The sequence below is a fragment of the Tiliqua scincoides genome, chromosome 4 (genome assembly GCF_035046505.1).
Source record: "Tiliqua scincoides isolate rTilSci1 chromosome 4, rTilSci1.hap2, whole genome shotgun sequence".
In the NCBI taxonomy this organism is placed as follows: Eukaryota; Metazoa; Chordata; class Lepidosauria; order Squamata; family Scincidae; genus Tiliqua; species Tiliqua scincoides.
Window position 1 is genome coordinate 161,052,909 of NC_089824.1, and position 19,600 is coordinate 161,072,508.

At 45.7% G+C, this 19,600-nt stretch overlaps 1 protein-coding gene across 1 annotated transcript in view; it reads right to left on the bottom strand.

Annotated features, from left to right (window-relative positions):
* The window catches only part of LOC136647748 (cytochrome P450 4B1-like), a 30,670-nt gene extending 18,188 nt beyond the window's left edge, over positions 1–12,482 (bottom strand). Inside the window, exons 1-3 of the mRNA XM_066623495.1 lie at positions 12,324–12,482; positions 2,585–2,729; positions 529–573 (exon numbers count right to left, since the gene is read on the bottom strand). Coding sequence (XP_066479592.1) covers positions 529–573; positions 2,585–2,729; positions 12,324–12,482 — 349 coding nt within the window. The remainder of the gene's footprint in view (positions 1–528; positions 574–2,584; positions 2,730–12,323) is intronic.
* Positions 12,483–19,600: the final 7,118 nt, after the last annotated feature.

Below are 19,600 nucleotides of genomic sequence, written 5' to 3' on the forward strand. Positions count from 1 at the left end.
GTGCTGGAAAGCTGGGGTTAGGATTGCGCCCTTAGTCAAACTTTCTTCACTTGGCCAATCATACCTTTTGAGTAACATCATCCAGCAGATCTACTAAAATAAACAGAGCTAACCCAGCCACCACTTTTCCCTGTACCTACATTAGCAATTTGCCAAATTCAAGACCAGATTACAGAATATCAATTTCAAATGCAACATTGGATTGCACACCTATGGGGAGGAACTTTTTGTGATTCGATTCTTGAACACCAGCTAGTTAATTTTACTTAACTTATTTTAGAAATCACAAATAAGAACTTATCTACTATCTGAATCCAATACTGCATTCTAATGGATGGCTTCCCTTGATCAGAGTCCTCTTGGCAGGCTGCGCTTAGGTCATTAGTTCTAGCATGCAGATCTAGGATGCAGTCCAGGCACTAGAAAAACTGCTACCTGTTCCTACCTGAATGGAGATATTTTGGGATAAGAAGATATTTTGGGATAAGAAGGGAAAAGGGCCCACCTTAAACGCTTGAATATACCTACCAATCCATGGAACTAAGTGGCGATAACCCACATTGTCTTTTGGATCTGTAAAAGACACATCAGAAAAGAAAACTTTTCAGTACCAACTCATAGTACCCAACCATATTTAAGCAACAGACCACAAACCTATGAGCACTCTATCATGAATAAACTGAGGCAATACAAAGAAGATTAATCAATTATGAGACTATACAAGAAGAAAGTGTCATACTGAAAAAGTTGGAAAATACATACACATGCACATAAATACTGCAACATGCGTGGTATGACTAGTAGCAAAGTGTTTTCCTGCATTATGGGATGGCTTAAATCCCCACTGCACACACAAATGAATGGTCCCCCAAATTATTATGCTGCCCATATTAATTAACAAGTAGTGGCGCAATCCTAATGGATGCTTATTCCAGTGCAGCAACTGCTGCACTGATCTAGGATGTTGCAAAAGTGTCATAAAATGCTCTACAACACCCTGTGAGTAAGGAGCGCTGGCAGAAAGGCCTGATCTGTCTTACCAGTACTGGATCCAAACGGAGTACTTGATGGGGCAGGTAAGCCCCTGCCAGGCAGTGAAGGGTGGGGGAGGGGGAATGGAATGGGGGCATGAAGGGGTAGATCCAGCCCAGGAGGGAGTTGGGATCAGCAGCAGCAGTGCATGCCATATCCTATTCCCCCTCCGGGGGGGGGGGGGAGCCCAACACAGGGCTTCTCAGACCTGTGTCAGTGATTAAGCTGCCGAGGATCCAAGGAGCCCCATTGCGTAGGCTGCGGCGTAACCCTGGGTAAGGGGACAAATGCCCCCTCAGCTCGGTAAGACCTCCAGCCTGCTCCTTCCCACACAGAGTGAGCAGAGTGGCCCCACTGCTCTGGTGCCGGTTAGGATTGGGTTGCAATTCTCTTATAATAAAAACCATCCCCACTGGCATCCGTGAATAAACTTATTCCCTGTCTCCTGAGAAGTCACCTAAAGAACCTGTGAGCATCTCACTCAGCTCCCAAATTCTCCTTCTCTTTCATCGCCCTCATCCTTTGGAAGCATACTGCACCCAGTTTTCTGCCGTAGGTCTGACTTGCCCAGCAGCATCTAATCCATCATTCCTCACACAGGTACATTCCAGGTAGCTGAACAAACATCTTCAGTCCTCCTTCTTATGCTGGCCCCTGCACACCACTGTCGCACCAGTGAGGATGAAACCACCACACTGAATCCTCCCAGTTGTTTCAGTGTTTCTTATGACAACAGTACGAAAAGGTCGTGCATGTTAGGGGTTCTCATATACCATCAGCATAATGAAAAAGAGAACTTACAAAGCTCTTGTGTCTCTTATGCAGATATAAATGCTAATTTAAACAATTCCAGGGTTCTAAGCCGTGCCCCAAGGATGTTCTGCCTGACTACAATATCACAGCAGTGCTTAAGAGACTGGAGCAATGACTGCTGTATACAACATTCTCCAACTACATGCATATCCTGGCACAGGAATCTGTTTTCTTCCATGCTAAAGGTGGATAACAAGGAAATTAGCCTTGATTTTTATAGTATGCAATTGTATCACAACCACTATGACAGCAATCACAGAGAGAGAGAGAGACTAACAGTCCAATCCACCGTAACTCCTCACACAGCAATGCATTGGCGCTGTCATGGCCTCTACTGCATCCTGTGGGGACCTTTCAGCCTCTAGAGGCCTCTTTGGTGTAAGGGAAAATTTGTTACCTTACCCTGAAGGAAAGCCCATGCAGGCTTGGTGTGTCAACTTGGACCTGAGCCAGCTCAATAACTGGTTCAAGTCTGAGTTGATCCATGAAGGCAGATCAGGCCTGGAAAGGGGGTTAGGATTTCACCACCACCAAACTCATGCCACTCCTGACCCTGATCCATCCTCCTCCCCACCCATTTTCACATCCTGCACAGCCTTACCTCCTCTGGTGGTGGATGCTGCATTTCATCTGCCATAGAGCAGTTGCTGGTGCAACATGCATTGTGCGGGCACCCAACTCATTTAGGATTGGGCCATAATATTCCAAACTTTAAGAAAACCAATCTATTGTCCCTTACCTGTTCTTGCAAGTAATGTTTTTGCATAGTCAGGATGTGTTATGACTAAACTTGCAGAGAAGCACCCAATCCACAACGGGAAGGCAAATGGGTACAGACGGCTCCAGATCTCTACTTTCTTGAAAGCACTGGAAATGGGTAACATCTGCAACAATACAAGAGAGTAAAGAAGGAAATGAAACTGGCTATGACTGTTTATGAAGTCTTTTCTTGAGACTTGATTGAGACGATCAAAATAAATATTGCTACAGATGACAGCTAATAACAGGACCCAACTCTGACAGTTGAAAGGCTAAATGGAGATATCCAGCACAATACAAGACCTGACATCAATCTGAATTGTGAAATGTAAATTTAAAAGTCTGTCAAAATTAATAATTTTGACATGTCAGTACAAGTGAGTGTGAATAGAAGTACTATACTCCATTAAACCATCTTAGTTTTTCACCATTTTAGTGGTGAACTGATATTTGGGCATGTACATGCACAAACTCCCTGACTTAAGTACAGTCAACTTCAGAACTTTCAAGATACAAACATCCCTGGCCATATGCCCCTTGATAACATTAGCACCCATTCCCAGCATCCCTGAACATTCCCTATCTTATTCCAGCCAACAAGTCCTGTTAGCCTACTTTTCAAGCTAAGCCCATATACTCTGCCCCCACCATCCTTATGTTTGCTGTACAGATTTTCACTTACCATACCATGAACTTTAAAATGGTTTGGTGATTTTCACTATAAAGTCCAAAACAAAGAGTTAGGTGAAGCAAAGCGCCACCTGCTGGTAAATAAGAGAAATAATGGCACAAGGCACCTGAAAGATTCCACTTTGAATGAATCTACTGGAGCTGCTGGGTGATGCACTGAACGCAGTTCCCCTCTAATTTCACCCCTAAGTGCATGGAGCGCTACTGTGACTATAATTGCAGCATTCCAGAGCACTGCCCCTCTTGGTGCTCTATCAGCCTCTCTCCCTTTGCTTTTGCAAGAGAAGCCAATAGAGCGCTGTGACAAAAAGCCTAAGAACAGAAGCCAAATGGGAAAGCAATGGGAAAGGTGGCACTGCCTGCTGGATTCAGCCCATCCAAGCCTGAGTGCACAGAAATGGCTTTCAACAGTGCAGGGCTTCCAATATAGCTTCAGGCAGCTACGCTTACAGGGAACATGAAATTCACACTCCACTTCTCGGGTCATTCATCAGTCTTCCTCACCACTACCACCACACTCTCCCACTCTTCTTCCTCCAACTAACACCTTGGCTTTATTGATATGGTACAATACTATATATAGTGGTTCCTAAACATTTTAGCGCCAGGACCCACTTTTTAAAATGACACTATCATGACCCACCTAGCTTTGCTTAAAGAGCAAGAGAGAGAGAGAGAAAGAGAGAGGAATAAAATTTCCATTTATGTTTTTATTTATTTATTCACAATAAATAAAATTTTGTTTTTCTATTTATTTAAAAAAAAATCACTTCTTGTGTGTGAAGGGTGTGCTTGTTTCCAGTTACTGTTGATAATGGCATTGTCATCCACACAGACTTTAACTTACACTGGCTTTGCTAATATTGTAGTTAAATAGTAACTATTGCAATTTTGGAGTCCAGCATGCTGACTAGTCATTGCTTTGATTGCTAATATTTTAAGTGGCCAGTTGCTGTTTCCTAACAATCCTTCATGGCCCAGGATGCTCTTTTAATCAAAGCCTCCCCTAAAAGACAGAGACCACTTCAAAGGTTGTGTTTTCTGCCTCCGGCATACTGGTGGAGGGGGGAGGGTCAGAAGGTACAAGTGACCAAGGGTGGCATGCCTACTGGGAAGGTGCTGCCATCTACTCCCTCCCAGTTAGTCAGATCAGTCACTCAGAGCAGCAGCCAGCTTCTTTCAAGAAGATTCCCACTCTTGAAGGTCCCCTCCCCATGTGTAGCTCAAAGAGGCTGAGTCTCCCCCTTGTTTTAGCTTTGAAATAAAGCAGGCATCCCGACCGCTCTGAGCAATGCACAGCCACTTCGAGTGGCTGCTGTCACTCAGAGCAGCTGGGTCAACCACTTTTTTAGTTTTGAACAAAGTGGGTAGCCATTTCATTTGGAATGGCTATCTGCTATCTTTCAAAGCTAAAAAAAAAAAAGCAGATGGCCCTACTGTTCCAAGCAACTACAACCACATGGAGCATGCAGGAAGTAATTGCAATGACATCATCATGTTCTGGTGGTTTGTGACACATGTCCCAGGAACATCAGTGCTTTTTGCCCCTTCCTGCATGAGTTTTTTGGGGCCTGCATTCACCGGATAGGGACCATTCTGGTGGCCATAACATTCTGGTGGCCATGTTAACCTACTCCCTAGTAAACACGCACATGCTACTTCGTTTCAGCTTCCACGGATCTCAATACATTTTCACTGTCAGCTTGGAATGAGCGGTGGTTTTTTCGCAACCCACAGTTTAAGAACTGCTGCTGTATAATGTTATTAATTGTTATTCACTCTATTTCAGGCATGTCCAACTTCGAACAGGTCGTGATCTACTTTTTCCGGCTAAAAGTGCCAGTGATCTACCACCATGAAAATTAAGTTTCAAATTAATTTCAAATTAAATTTTAACCCAATAAAGTTGGAGGATTCCCCCCCCCCATTTTTAATGAACCTTCTGTCATTTACTTGGATGTGATCAGCTGTTAAGCAAATTAAGCAAAAACAAAACAGAGAGACGAAGATCCAGTAAGAACTGCGAGGGGAAATGGAAAGTACATTTTTTCTTAAAGTTTTATTGAGTAATAACTTTCTTTAACCATCTTAATAAAACTTTAACTTTTATTGAGTAATTTGTGTTAAATTTAGGTTGAATATTAATCCAGGCTGATCTTGCACAATCTTTAATATTTCGCTCTTCCTCTTTAGTGAGACATCTGAGCCTGCATTTCATCCACCAGCTTTTTGAAGTTGGGTAAATATTGCGTGAGGGCCAGTCTCGGGGAATCCTGGAGATGTTCATCTGTCATGTTGGAACATTGTGTACTCTTTGTCATTTTCAGATGGGAAAACACAGATCCACACAAATAAGCTGAGCCAAAACAAGAGTGTACAGCTTCACTGCATCTTCCAAGTTGGGAAATTTGTCTCTAGGCACTAGCTTCCAAAATGATTCTTGCTCAGCACGGGTCTTGAGAAAAATGTCATTTTTAAGGGTTAATATTATGTTTTCAAGAGATGGCTTGTTCAATTAGTAATTTTTACTGATAGCAGCTGCAGTTTCTTTAATGTCCACATCTACTTTGAATGGGTATGAAAAGTACTCCACAACTGTTCCAATTTTTTGGAAGTCACAGAATCTATTTTTGAATTCCTGGATAACAGAACAGATTTCTGTCACATACTTCTCATTCTGAAAAACAAAATTTGGATATTGTCCCAGATGGTCCTGCGTATTAGGAAAATGATCAAAAGTGTTATTTGCAAGGTCAGTCATCATTAGCTCAAATTTGCTCTTGTAGGATGAAACTGTACTCAGCATCTCGCAAATGCATTTGTTTTTACCTTGTAGTTCAAGGTTCATATCACTTAGTTCGCCTGGAAAGTCAGCAAGAAATGCCAGATCACATAACCACTCCTCATCTTCCAACTCTGCTTGGTCATCTCCCCTCTCCTTCAAAAAACTTCTTATCTCATTCAGCAAATCATGAAATCTTTGCAGAAATTTGTGCCTACTTAGCCACCTTACATCTGTGTGCAAAATGATTTCCACTGCCCCTTCATCAAGAGTAAGATTGAAAAGCCGTCTTTGAAGTGATCTTCCATGAACTGAATTTACAATTTTGAAATTGATGTCCATGACAGTCTTTGTATTGAGTCTCTTGCTTGCCAAAACTTGCTGGTGAATGATGCAGTGGTAAGAAAGGAAATCTGGGAAGTTGTCATGCTGTCTACAGAGGGCTATGAAACCGTTAACCTCACCTGTCATTGCTCTTGCTCCATCAGTAGTGATGGAAACAAGTCTATGCAACTGAAGATTACGCTTTGTCACAAAAGAATGGAAAGAACTGAATATTTCCTGACTGGTAGTTCTCCCTTTTAAAGAAATCATTCCAAGTAGTTCTTCTTTAACACTGAAGTCTTCAAAAACCATCTGGATAAAGACTAGTAACTGGGCTGTGTCTCTTATGTCTGCAGATTCATCCAGTTGGAGTGAGAAAGCAATTTGAAACATCCTCCAACAATTGTTCAGTTGTGTCTCCACACATCTTTTCAGTTTGCTGCACGATGGTGTTTCTTGACAATTGTACATCTTGAATAGCAGCTATGATCTCTTTCTTATTTTTAAATCCTTCAAAAAGGTTGTCAGCTGCTTCAAGAAAACAATCTTTTACAAATTCCCCTTCAGTGAAAGGTTTGCATTTCTTTGAGATCAGGTTGCTGACCTTGAAGGATGCTATGGTTGCATTGACCGAATGTGACCTTGTCTTCGCCATCAACTGTTGCTGAGTAGCCAATTTCAATTTAAGTTCTTTGAGCTTCAGTTTATGAATTTCACTTTTAGGTGGAAAATCAGCATCAAACTTATTGCTATGCAGAGCCTTATAATGACATTTCAAATTACCCTTTTTGGGCAAGGATACTGGAGCGTTACAAATTAGACAACAACACTTGTCTTTCACCATGATGAAGAAGTAGTCCATTTCCCATTCATCATGAAAGTGGTAGGTTTTGCTCTTCTTTGGAACATGCATCTTCGTTTTACTTGGGTGGCTGGATGTAAGAAGGCCAAATCTGCTAAGTTAGTATAAACACTGGCTGAATCTGGTCAAAACTGTCACTGTCCCAAAGTATTAAAGATCAACAGGAATTGAAGACCTCTGGATGATGTGCAATGCAAGGACTGGAGATGCCGAAACCACACATGCAGTTCTAAAAGTAAAAATAAGAATTCCTCATACTGGCACCAATAATCAAATACCACCAAACCATCATCAAAAAAACTCAAACACCTGTCCAGCAAACAATATAAAATCAAATACCGCCAAACAAGTTCAAATACGACCACACGGGATTTAATAAATTCTGCACACAGTGTAGAATCAACGCAAAGTCAAGGTGAAATAAAATTGCAGTGTAGCATCAACACAAAGGCTAGGCAAAATAAAATTGCAGAGGCAAGCAAAAGTCACAGTGGTTTGAACCAATTTGAAGGCAAGGCATAGGCAAATTAGAACAAAATTGGAAAAGCCAAAAGCCAAAATCACCAAATTCTTGACACTTTGTTGTGTCTGCCTGAACACATTTAATGAAAGCAAACTATAAAGCTACCAACGACCAGCTCACAACACAACTAATACGGTAAGTGTATTCAGCTAAAGCCCGGGCGAATGGATATCGCCCGGTATATAACACACTTCTAAGGGGTGTTGGGGCAGGAGCAGGAATGGGTGATTCTGAGAGGCAGGAGACCAGGTATGACGCCGGGCTTGTGGCATCTCGTTGCGGGGCGCAGGTAGCGGCCCCCTGGGGTACCCACAAACTATTGGCACGAAAACAACAAGTGCCCCCAATACACCCACAGGCAAGATTCCCGCAGGCAGGGAAAAAAGACAGGCAAAGGATCAGCAGTGGCGGCAAGCCCTCGACAGACAACCTGCCGGCACAAGCACTCTCCTAGCGATGGGGCGAGCTGCTGGAGAGATGGAGCCAAGTGGGGCTGGCGATCTACCTCTGACCCCTCCGCGATCTACAGGTAGATTGTGATCTACCTGTTGGACATGCCTGCTCTATTTTATCATGCCACACCACTTTTTTTCATTATGCTGTTAGGCATTTCGGATAATTTTTGGGTGAGCTTGCAATGGCTTTGGAACAAATTAGAATTTTCCCCTTTTAAATTAATGTAATAATTATATTCTGTGTCTGGGGCTGGACATACCCAACCCAGAGAGTTGCCTGTTCAGTGGACACAGGGCCAGGTACAAGCCAGGGAAGGCTGGAAAGGCCTTACTAGGGCAGAATGCAAGCCATTGGTCCATTGAGTGGGGCACGCCTGAACTCACTAGACCAGACATGGAGCAGCAAGTTATGGCAAGTATCCACAGGAGCCTTCCTGCCTCTCTGGAGAGGAGGGTTTGGACCCATAAGGTGACCAGGCTGGGTGGGTGGAACCAGGAAGGGGGAGGAACCAGCCACAGCCCCAAGAATATAAGGAGAGTGCCAGGGAAGAGAAAGGACTGGAGAAGTGGTTTTAGAACAAGCTGAGGTGGGTGCTGTAAATCCTCTTCCTACTTCTGTTCTGAAGAGGAAAAGAGCCCTGAGGAGACAAGCCAGGGGATGTGGCATTGGAGGCTCTACATAGGTGGCTGTACCTATATGAGTAGGAAGCCAAGTGAAGGGCAGGAGCCCAACACATGTGCACACACACACACACATTCCGGTGGCCCTGACACTTATTATCTGGATTTCCACTATAAGAGCCAATTTCAGGAACAGATTAGGAACGGCTAAAAAGGGAAGAATGTACGAGTACAATACAGAGCCCTGAACCTGAGAACATGAAGGGAAGGGCACCTTCAATAGCCTTGTGGAGTTTTCTGGCTGGTTGATTATCCAAAACATAGTGGAAGAGCAGTTTCCTATGTAGTAAGGACTACCCTATGCCCTCCTAAGGCTTCGGAAGTTCAGTTTCATTCCCACAATATCACAAAGAACCCAGTTTACTTCTGAATGTTTTTCTGCCCTTTGTCACTTTCTGAAATCTCCCCTTCAAGTAGAGTTTCCAGCACTCAAAGAACAAAGTGATTTAGATTTAGGACTCTGCACTTACTACATATCTTTCAATGTCTGTTTTTATTATTTTTGTTGTATGTTGTAGTGTGTGTTATTATACGTTTACGGTATTGAAGGTTTGTGTTTGTTAATTGTGTTTAGTTGTCTAAGAGCCCAATCCTATCCAATTTTCCAGCACTGGTGCAGCCGCAATGCAGCCCCAAGGTAAGGGAACAAATGTTCCCATGCCTTAAGGAGGCCTCTGTGACTGCCTCCCCACCACAGGATGCAGCGCATGCCCCACTGGAACGGCTGCACTAGCACTGGAAAATTGGCTAGGATTGGGCCCTAAGGCTGCAATCCTAACCTCACTTTCCTGGGAGTATGTCCCATTGAACAATAGGACTTACTTCTGAGTTGACCTGGTTGGGATTGTCCATAAGGCTGCAATCCTAACCACACTGTCCTGAGGGAAAGCCCCATTGAACAAAATAGGGCTTACTTCTGAGTAGACCTGGTTAGGATTGTGCCCTAAATAAATAAATAGGAAACCAACAGAACTGGCTGGGCCAGTTGGGCAGAAAGGAATCTCAAGAAGCCTGAGTTATGATGGATGAAAGAAGTGAAGGACACAGGAACAGAAAGGGAGGGGAGACAAAGGCAAAGAGTGATTCCTTGGGAGAGACATTGTCAATGGAGATTAAGGCATTACCCAGCCAAAGAACTATATATTTTAAAAGTGAGCCAGAGAAGGGGTGTGTGTGTGTGTGTATGTGTGTGTGTGTGTGAGAGAGAGAGAGAGAGAGAGAATTGTAAATGACTTACCTTTCTTATTCTAGGAATTAAGGGCTAGGAAGGAAAAATATGCTCGAGGGGGCAGAAGATGAACATAATCAGAAAACTACATACAGGGTATTTTATCAAAACAAATAAAAGAAACACATGGAAACTTTTTCATGTTTATCCCCTGCAGACGTTTATCCCCAAGAACTCTGAACTCCCACAGCCAGTTTTTCGACTTTCTCTGCCATCAAACAGCATTTAGACAGGGACAAGACTGGCTGCAAGTCAAGTAAACCCTTCAGCTGGCTAATGCTGTCACGCAGGGCAGGGACTCTCTGGAGCCTGATACATAGGACAGAGAAGTGCACACAAAGAAGCCTCCACTATCAGGTTGCTCATCTCAACCAGCCAAGAATGTGAAGGTGTTGCTTCATTCTAAGCAATGTTCCAGTGATGTGGCACAATATTAGCCCTTCTTTCCCAGAGACACCCAAGTTCTGCTCTCAGGTCTTAATATCTCAACCCACTGTAACAGCCAGCAAACACCTCCTTGTGTCTCCCAGCCCCTGGGAATTGTTTTCCCACTAAGCTGTTCCCAGGAGAAGCATGAGAAGTTGGACTCCAAACAATGAACTGAATTGCAGCTGCACTGCCCAATGTTATGTGCCCAATGTTATGTGCCCAATGGGATAATAAGACGTGTGTAGACCCCAAGGCCCAACGGTATGTTTATTCTTCACGTGTAAGTAAAACTTTCAGATTAAAGAAGAAATGGAAAGTGGGTGGGGGAGGAGTACAAAACTTTCAGCTTGGCAAGAACACCAATATAAGTTACTGGATTTCCTGTCCAGAGACATATTCTGAAGGTTGCATGAGCACTAACTTTCCTAGTCTGTCCGTCCCCCCCGTGGTGGCAAAGAGTTATGAAAATTGCTAATTTAAAATAGTATTTGGAATCCATCATAAGATGGGTGCCTCAGGAAACTTTCCATATTGCAAGCCTTCCCCCCCCCCCTCCATTTTTTCTACTTTAAGAACATAAGAACAGCCCCACTGGATCAGGCCATAGGCTCATCTAGTCCAGCTTCCTGTATCTCACAGCGGCCCACCAAATGCCCCAGGAAACACACCAGATAACAAGAGACCTGCATCCTGGTGCCCTCCCTTGCATCTGGCAAGGGAGGGCACTTGCTTCCTTGTTGGTGTGTTTCCACTTTTTTCTTTTTTTCTCTCTCCTTGAGATAGTGCTTGCTATCTGCCTTTTCTTAAAAGGAATACATATTTGATCTATATTTAAAAGAGAGAGGAGGGGATTATCCTCCTTTGAAGAATGAGTTTAATTTAGAGTCCTTTGACTGGTATTTTATATTTCAATGTTTTGTAATTATTGTTTACAATTGCAGGTCCCTCTGGTAATAATGCTATACTTCACATTAACACTCCCATCTAGTGGCATTACTAGGGGGTGCAGGCCACACTGGGTGACACACGGGGGGGGGGGATGTGACACCACTACTGGCCAAAAAAATTTAAATTTTGGGGTTTTTTAAAAATAATACCATCACGTTACGTATCATTCCATGTGGAGCTGAATGCAGAATGCAATGAAACATACCACATTGAAATATCTATTCTATCAAAAGTTATAGCCAAAGAAAATCTAGTTGGGGCACGGTGATGATATGTCACCACACCTACCGCCCAGGGCATTGCGCCGCCCACTGCATGGGAGGCAATCCATCATGGGGTTGACGAGCTGGCCTCCTGCCCTGGGTGACGCAAGCCCTAGTGATGACACTCCTTGCATCCTAGACATACAATACTGTATTTCATTTCAAGCAAGTCGATTTTTATGGGCCTTGCATATCACGGAAAGCACGTTTAGGGCTACAGACTTGAGGTTATGATTCTGCAGTAGGCATTGGGGCAACGCTATTCCTGGGGGGGGGGGCGCTTTCTGGCATCGCCCAAGAATAAACTCCATGGAAGAGAGAGGGATTCACTTCTGAATGAACGTGCATCGGATCTGGGCTGCGGATGGCTCATCTGTGAACCGGCAAGAGCCGAAGATCACGAAGATGGCTCACTCGTGGCTGCAGCAAGGATGCTCTGGTTTGCTGAGCCTGTGTGGAGCCGGCAGCAGCATCCTATTAGGGCTGCCTTAGTGCGCAAAGGCAGGGCGCTCTTCCCAGCTGACAGGCACCTACCTCATAGATATGACCGTGCAGCCAGTGCATTGGAGCCCCGGGGAAGCTGCTCAGCGTGGCCAGGAGCTCCTGCCTTCGGCGATACAGCTGCAAGGCTTTGAGCAGCAGGCAAGTCAGGCAGAAAACAGCTGCCAGGTGCCCGATCCGCCAGAGATCCATGGGGCAAGGTGAGGTCTAGGGCAGAGCAGAGCTTCCAGTACAGGCGCCTCCTAGGTCTTCTCTCAACGCTGCAGACAGGTCCGCGGGGCAAAGCGTGTGTAGAAGGCGAGGCAGCCCAGTCCCGCCACCGGTCAAATCAGCCAGCTCGTGCAGGTGGGAGGATGAAGCCAAGCGGCAAGGGAGACACTCAGAGCCTGGGGGGGAACCTCCACCTGGGATCGGAGCAGGAGGCTCAGCATAGACTCGGCGAAGTAAGGACACACACGCAGGCAGCCCGGAGAACGGCTTTGCAAGGAGCAAGCTAGTGACAACGGCGCATCTGCGCGCAGCCAGCAGGTTGGGCATCCTCCTCCTGGGGGCGGGGGCGGACGTGGGCGTTTAGTGCGCTGAGCAAGCTGGGAGGGGCTTCTGCAGTGCAATCCGATGCATACCTATTCAGAAGTCAGTCCTATTGCATCTGATGGGGCTTACTCCCAGGGAAGTGTGTACAGCGGTGTTTCTCAAACTGTGAGTCGGGACCCACTAGGTGGGTCATGAGCCAGTTCAGGTGGGTCCCCATTCATTTCAATATTTTATTTTTAATAAATTAGACTTGATGCTACCATGGGGTGTGACTTTGGAGCATTTGGAGAAATGTTACAGACCTGTACTTGTAACAAGCTATTCTGTATATTCTTTTAACATTAAGATTCAATGGGACTTATTCCGGGGACTTCCAGTCTAGGATTGTTAAACATTTTCCTGCTTGATGATGTCACTTCCAGCCATGACATCACTTCTGGTGGGTCCTGACATATTCTCATTCTAAAAAGTGGGTCCCAGTTCTAAAGGTGTGAGAACCACTGGTGTACAGGATTATAGCCTGGAAATCCAAACCGGCCGCCCCAGAAACGGGGGAGGGAATGACAACTTCAAGGGCATCGTTTGAAAGCACCATTGAAGATCAGCGAGGCTCAAACTGGAGTCCAGTTACTGAACATGCTTTGGGTGTTGTTGGAAGCTGATGAAAACAGTGAAGTTGTGGCTTGTGTGCAGCAGGAGATGCTAAGCCCCAGAATGGCCCTCTTCCAGCCAGGACCTATGAGAGAAGGGTAAAAGGGGGGGGGGGTATTTGTACCCAAGCCTAGAGTCAAAAGGGGGCCCAGGAGCCAAAGAAAGGGGCCTAGATTGTACATTTTCCTATCTCACCTGGACTTGATGCCTGCGTGGGATGCTGGGTGTACAACTGCTGCTACTGCCAAATGTGCTGAAATGCGTGGGAGGAAACTGGCCTGCTGCAGTAGTTCTTTGGCTTGTGGATCTTCTTACTATGAAGGAGTGTGCCGGAGCTCAGGGAGACAGCTGCGGGGCTACAGCTGCTGCAGATGGATGTTTTGGTGCACAAAGGACGCTTTCCATTCTAGAGTGAGCCTAAATACAGCTAATTTTCTGCAATGTTTTTCTGTGTTTAAAAAGATTTTAGAGAGACTTAGGAGTGTGTTTGGTTTTCTTTATTACTGTATCTAGCTGCAGATGCCGTGCATTGGGAAGCCCAGCAGACCTGCGCTCCAAAGACTATTCTGGCTGTCACCACTCTCCCCCTACCCTGCTTCTGCCCCCTAACCCCGCTGTTGCCACCCTCCCTCTTTCACTCTGTTTTCTTCCTCTTTATGAAGCATTAACATAGTTCTGGACTTTGAAGTAGACACTTCTTAATGAGCCCATAAAATAAGCAGGTGCAGCTGCTAAGGACCTTTGATTTGGATCCAGCTCCTCCTCATGGGAATAGTTCAGAGTGATGCAAACAACTCCCAGAGGCTGCTGAGACACACAGGAGAGGAAGACAAGATAGAAGATGGTTGCTGGGCCTTGTACGAGCCATTAAGCCCTCCCTCCTTCTTGTGTTGTTGTTGTCTAGAATGAGGGTCCTGCAAAGTAGCCAGCATTGTCAGCCCTCCTCAGTACTGCTCACCGGGCAAGCAGCCACCAGCCATTCTCCTGTGAGTCTGCACTAAGGCCAGCATGCCAAATGGCTGAGGTGCCTGCCCAGCTCATTCTAGCAGGAAAGGCAGGCAGAGGATTCCAGCCAGCTGGGATTGGCACCCCCTTGGATGTGGCATCCTTGTACAGTGCACTCCCAGGGGGGCCCTGAACATCCCAGCATATGCTGGGCAACTGTGTAGCAGGTGTCAGCAGTGATGTAAAGGCTATGGGGTGTAGGATGACCAACCAGAGAATGTGCCTATGGTTGGCAACAGTGGCTGCTGGGGGCATTGTCCCAGCAGTGGCTGCTCAATGGATCTGTACCTGCTTCTGTCCCCTGACAGCTTGTCTCTGGTTGCCAGTGTTGGTGCTGCATAGATGCAGTGATTGCCTCTTTGCACGTCAGGCTGACATTGTATTGACATCGGGTTGACACCCCATGATTGGTGGGCTGTGTCAGTGTAGTAGCAGTGATGTCTGTGCAACTTTGGTATATGATTGCCTCATGGGGTGGGGGCTGATTGAAACCAATAAAATTATGCAATGTGGAGAGAGAGAATTTTTTCTCCCTTTCACAAAACTAAAACCAGGTGGCATTCAGTGAAACCAGTGGTTCCCAACTTTTAGGAACCTGTGGGGCAAAAATTGGAATCATCGTGGGCCACATGAGGCTGTGGGGGGTCTGGTCTCCACCCTGCCTGGTGGTCTGTCCCCCAAGTGCTTCCTACAGATTATCAGAGAGGACGGAGAATGAATTCCCACAACCACAGCTGACACTTCAGTAGTTGTGGCTGTGGACAGTCTGTTCTCCACCCTCATTGGTAGTCCATGGATGATTGCTTGCTCAGTGAAACAATGGAAGTGATCAAAGGTGATTTAGTGTTAGGGTTTTCCTGAGATCTCATGGACCACTTCGCAGGGTCCTGTGGACAATCTATGGTCCAAGGACCACAGGTTGGGAATCAGTGACTGATTGGCTGGAGATATAAAATGGACAAAAGAGGGTATTTACACAGTTCATTAGGTTGTGGGATTCATTGCCACATGATGTAATGATGGCCAATACTTTGGATGACTTTAAAAGGGGACAGGAGTTAGATAATATCTACTAGTCAAGATAGCTATGTACTACCTTCTGGTTCAGTGGTGGTATGTGTTTGAATCCCAGTTGCAGGGAAGCAATGACTGAAGAAAAATATGCTGTCCCTCCTGATTGAGGACTTCCCTGAGGTAATTGGTGGGTCATTGTGTGAAACAGAAAGTTGGACTAGATGGGCACATGGCCTGATCCATCAGGTCTTTTCTTTTCCTATGTTATGCACAAAGTCTTGGTTTCTACATCTATTGGCATTCAATTTTTTTTCCTGATGGTGTTTCCTAAAGGACGCATCATGGTGTAGTGGTTTGGGAGGTGGACTTAGACCTGGAAGATCCAGGTTCGACTCTTCCCTCAGCCATGAAGCTTCCTGGGTGACCTTGGGCCAGTCACTTTCTCTCAGTTTCACCTCCCTCACAGGGTTGTTGTGAGGACAAAAGGAGGGGAGGAGCTGTGTACACTGCCCTGAGCCTTTGGAGGAAGGGCAGTATAAAAATGTGAAAAACAAATAAATACATTTAAAGTCTTGTTACGTTATTTTATGCAATGAAAAAATCCTCCAGCTTGTGAGCTATGTACCCTAAATTCACAGTATTGTCCCCTTTTCTCTGAGATGTTGGAGGATTGTGCTTGCTCCTTTGCTAAATAATATTGACAAGGGAAGATTTAAAACAGATAGAGTCCATATCCTACTATCTATATAGTTTCTATGTCTGTGCTGTCCTTATGCCTCCACCATTTGGAGGCCAGCCAATAAGAAAAGACTGCTATCTCTATGGGCTAGAGTTGAGACCCTCTACTACACACAGTCATCCCTTTGAATTCACTTTGGAAGTCTTGGGGTGGGGGTTGGGGACCCCTTAGAGCTGCCCATGAGGACACTGTAGTTGTGAGCAGACAACAGGATGTGCCTCTTTCCTTTCCCTCCTCCCAAATGCAGGCATTTCTGCTTTTTTTCAACTCAGGTTTTAGGCTGCAATCCTCTACACACTTTCCTGGGTGTAAGCCCCATTTGGCACAATGGGATTTACATCCGAGTAAGTAACTTCTGCAGAGGATTGTGCATAGGATTGTGCCTTACTTTTGCATAGGTTTGTGCTCTCCATTAATGAAGAAAAAAAAAGATTGTAACTATTTAGAAATGAGGGGGGAGCCCTCAAGTCTGCATGAAAGTCAATGGAATCCAAGACTTCTATTTGCAAAAGAACGCTAATTTGGCCTGGGAGGGGACTAAAAGCCCACGCCTATGCATGTCTACTCAGAAGTAAGTCCCATTACAGTCAATGAGGCTTACTCCCAGGAAAGTGCGGATAGCATTGGAACCTAAGAGCCCAAGCCTATGCATGTCTACTTAGAAGTAAGTCCTATTATAGTCATTGGGGCTTACTCCCAGGAAAGTGTGGCTAGGACTGCAGCCTAAGAGCCCAAGCCTATGCATGTCTACTCAGAAGTCAGTCCCATTACAGTGAATGGCTCTTACTCCCAGGTAACTGTGGAGAGGATTGCAGCCTTAGCTACACAAGCCTATGCAGGTCTGCTCAGAAGTAAGTCCCACTATAATCAATGGGTCTTACTCCCAGGAAACTGTGGCTAGGATTGTAGCCTAAAGAGGCAGTTCGAAGAGACTGGCTATTCCTGCAACTCCAGGAGTATTTTGCATGGGGAATTTCTGAGTACAGTTGCAAACTTCATCTCCATCTCCAACCTGCATGTTATTAACTGTGGACTACACTGCAGAGCTGTCATAAGTCGCTGCCTCTCAGGCACAGAGCCCCCCTCCAACCAGTCTGCAATGTGTAAACAGTGTTTCTCAAACTGTGGATCGGGACCCACTAGGTGAGTCGCAAGCCAGTAGGAAAATGCATAGAACATTAAGCTTTTAGAGACATGGCAACAGTGCAGGCACACCTGCGTTGGCATCTGGACACATCTAGAAGCCTCTGCCTTGTTCTAGTTAAGTAGAAGCTGCAGACTTCTGACTAATTGCTTAGTATTGTAAACAAGATTTGTATTGGCACCTTCAGTCTTGAAAGACTATGGTATCGCGCTCTGAAAGGTGGTTCTGGCACAGCGTCTAGTGTGGCTGAAAAGCCAATCCGGGAGTGACAATCCCTTCCACACTGGGAGCAAGTGCAGTCTGTCCCTGGTCTGTCACCCTAGCTATGGGCCTTCCTTCTTTGCCTCTTTGCCTCAGACTGTTGGCAAAGTGTCTCTTCAAACTGGGAAAGGCCATGCTGCACAGCCTGCCTCCAAGCGGGCCGCTCAGAGGCCAGGGTTTCCCACTTGTTGAGGTCCATTCCTAAGGCCTTCAGATCCCTCTTGCAGATGTCCTTGTATCGCAGCTGTGGTCTACCTGTAGGGCACTTTCCTTGCACGAGTTCTCCATAGAGGAGATCCTTTGGGATCCGGCCATCATCCATTCTCACGACATGACCGAGCCAACGCAGGCGTCTCTGTTTCAGCAGTGCGTACATGCTAGGGATTCCAGCACGTTCCAGGACTGTGTTGTTAGGAACTTTGTCCTGCCAGGTGATGCCGAGAATGCATCGGAGGCAGCACATGTGGAAAGCGTTCAGTTTCCTCTCCTGTTGTGAGCGGAGAATCCATGACTCGCTGCAGTACAGAAGTGTACTCAGGACGCAAGCTCTGTAGACCTGGATCTTGGTATGTTCCATCAGCCTCTTGTTGGACCAGACTCTCTTTGTGAGTCTGGAAAACGTGGTAGCTGCTTTACCGAAGCGTTTGTTTAGCTCGGTATCGAGAGAAAGAGTGTCGGAGATCGTTGAGCCAAGGTACACAAAGTCATGGACAACCTTCAGTTCATGTGCAGAGATTGTAATGCAGGGAGGTGAGTCCACATCCTGAACCATGACCTGTGTTTTCTTTAGGCTGATCGTCAGTCCAAAATCTTGGCAGGCCTTGCTAAAACGATCCATGAGCTGCTGGAGATCTTTGGCAGAGTGGGTAGTGACAGCTGCATCGTCGGCAAAGAGGAAGTCACGCAGACATTTCAGTTGGACTTTGGACTTTGCTCTCAGTCTGGAGAGGTTGAAGAGCTTTCCATCTGATCTGGTCCGGAGATAGATGCCTTATCTGTAAACAAGATAAGAGAATGGAAAACCCCAGCCTGTTGTGTATTGTTTGAGAGGGAATAAAAGCCAGAGAAGGCTGAATTCCAGCAGCCTTCCTTCTGCATCTTGCTTCCACACATGTCTGTTGTTTTATTCTTTGCTCTGGCCTCTATGCCACACCAAGCAGTCCTTGAATCCCAGGGTCTTGGACTGCTTCCCAAGTAGCATTGCTACACTGCTACAGGTCCCCATTCATTTCAATATTTTATTTTTCACATATTAGACTTGATGCTCCCATGGCCTGGGACTGCATTTGGGGAAGTGTTACAGACCTGTTCTTTTAACAAGCTACTATGTATGTTCTTTTAACAATGATGGTTACTCCTGGATAAGTGTGGGTGGGATCGCAGCCTAGGATTGCTAAATGATGTCACTTCTGGTGGGTCCTGACAGGTTCTCACTCTAGTCCCAGTGCTAAATGTGTGAGAAAACAAAAGGCTAGTTTGGAACTGGAATCCGAGGGGCATTTTGCAGAACACTGAGGCTGCAATCCTGCCCACACTTTCCTGAGAGTAAGCCCCACTGAACAAAATAGGACTTACTTCTGAGTAGACCTGTTTAGGCTTGCGCCCTTGAAAGCACATCACAAGTGACAGTTTTCATCTCAAAATTTCATTCAAAGCATTTCCATTCAGAGTGGGAAAGACGTTCAGCTGAAACCCGCCCGCAGCGCAACCACCACAGTCCTGGATGCTCAGAGTTCGCTCTAAGATTCCTTCATTGTTTTCTACGGGCAGCTCTCACTTCCACCCATTAGGCTGAGATAACCCGGAAGCTCCCTCCTTGGACCACAGCGTTTGCCTCTACCTCCTTCGCGCTTTCTAGCTCTACGAGCAAGGAGGCGTTCTGTCATCCAATCCACGCGCTCGATACTGTTAGGTGAGACCTGAAGGGCGAGCGCTCAGCGGTCCAACCGGATTCCTTAACAC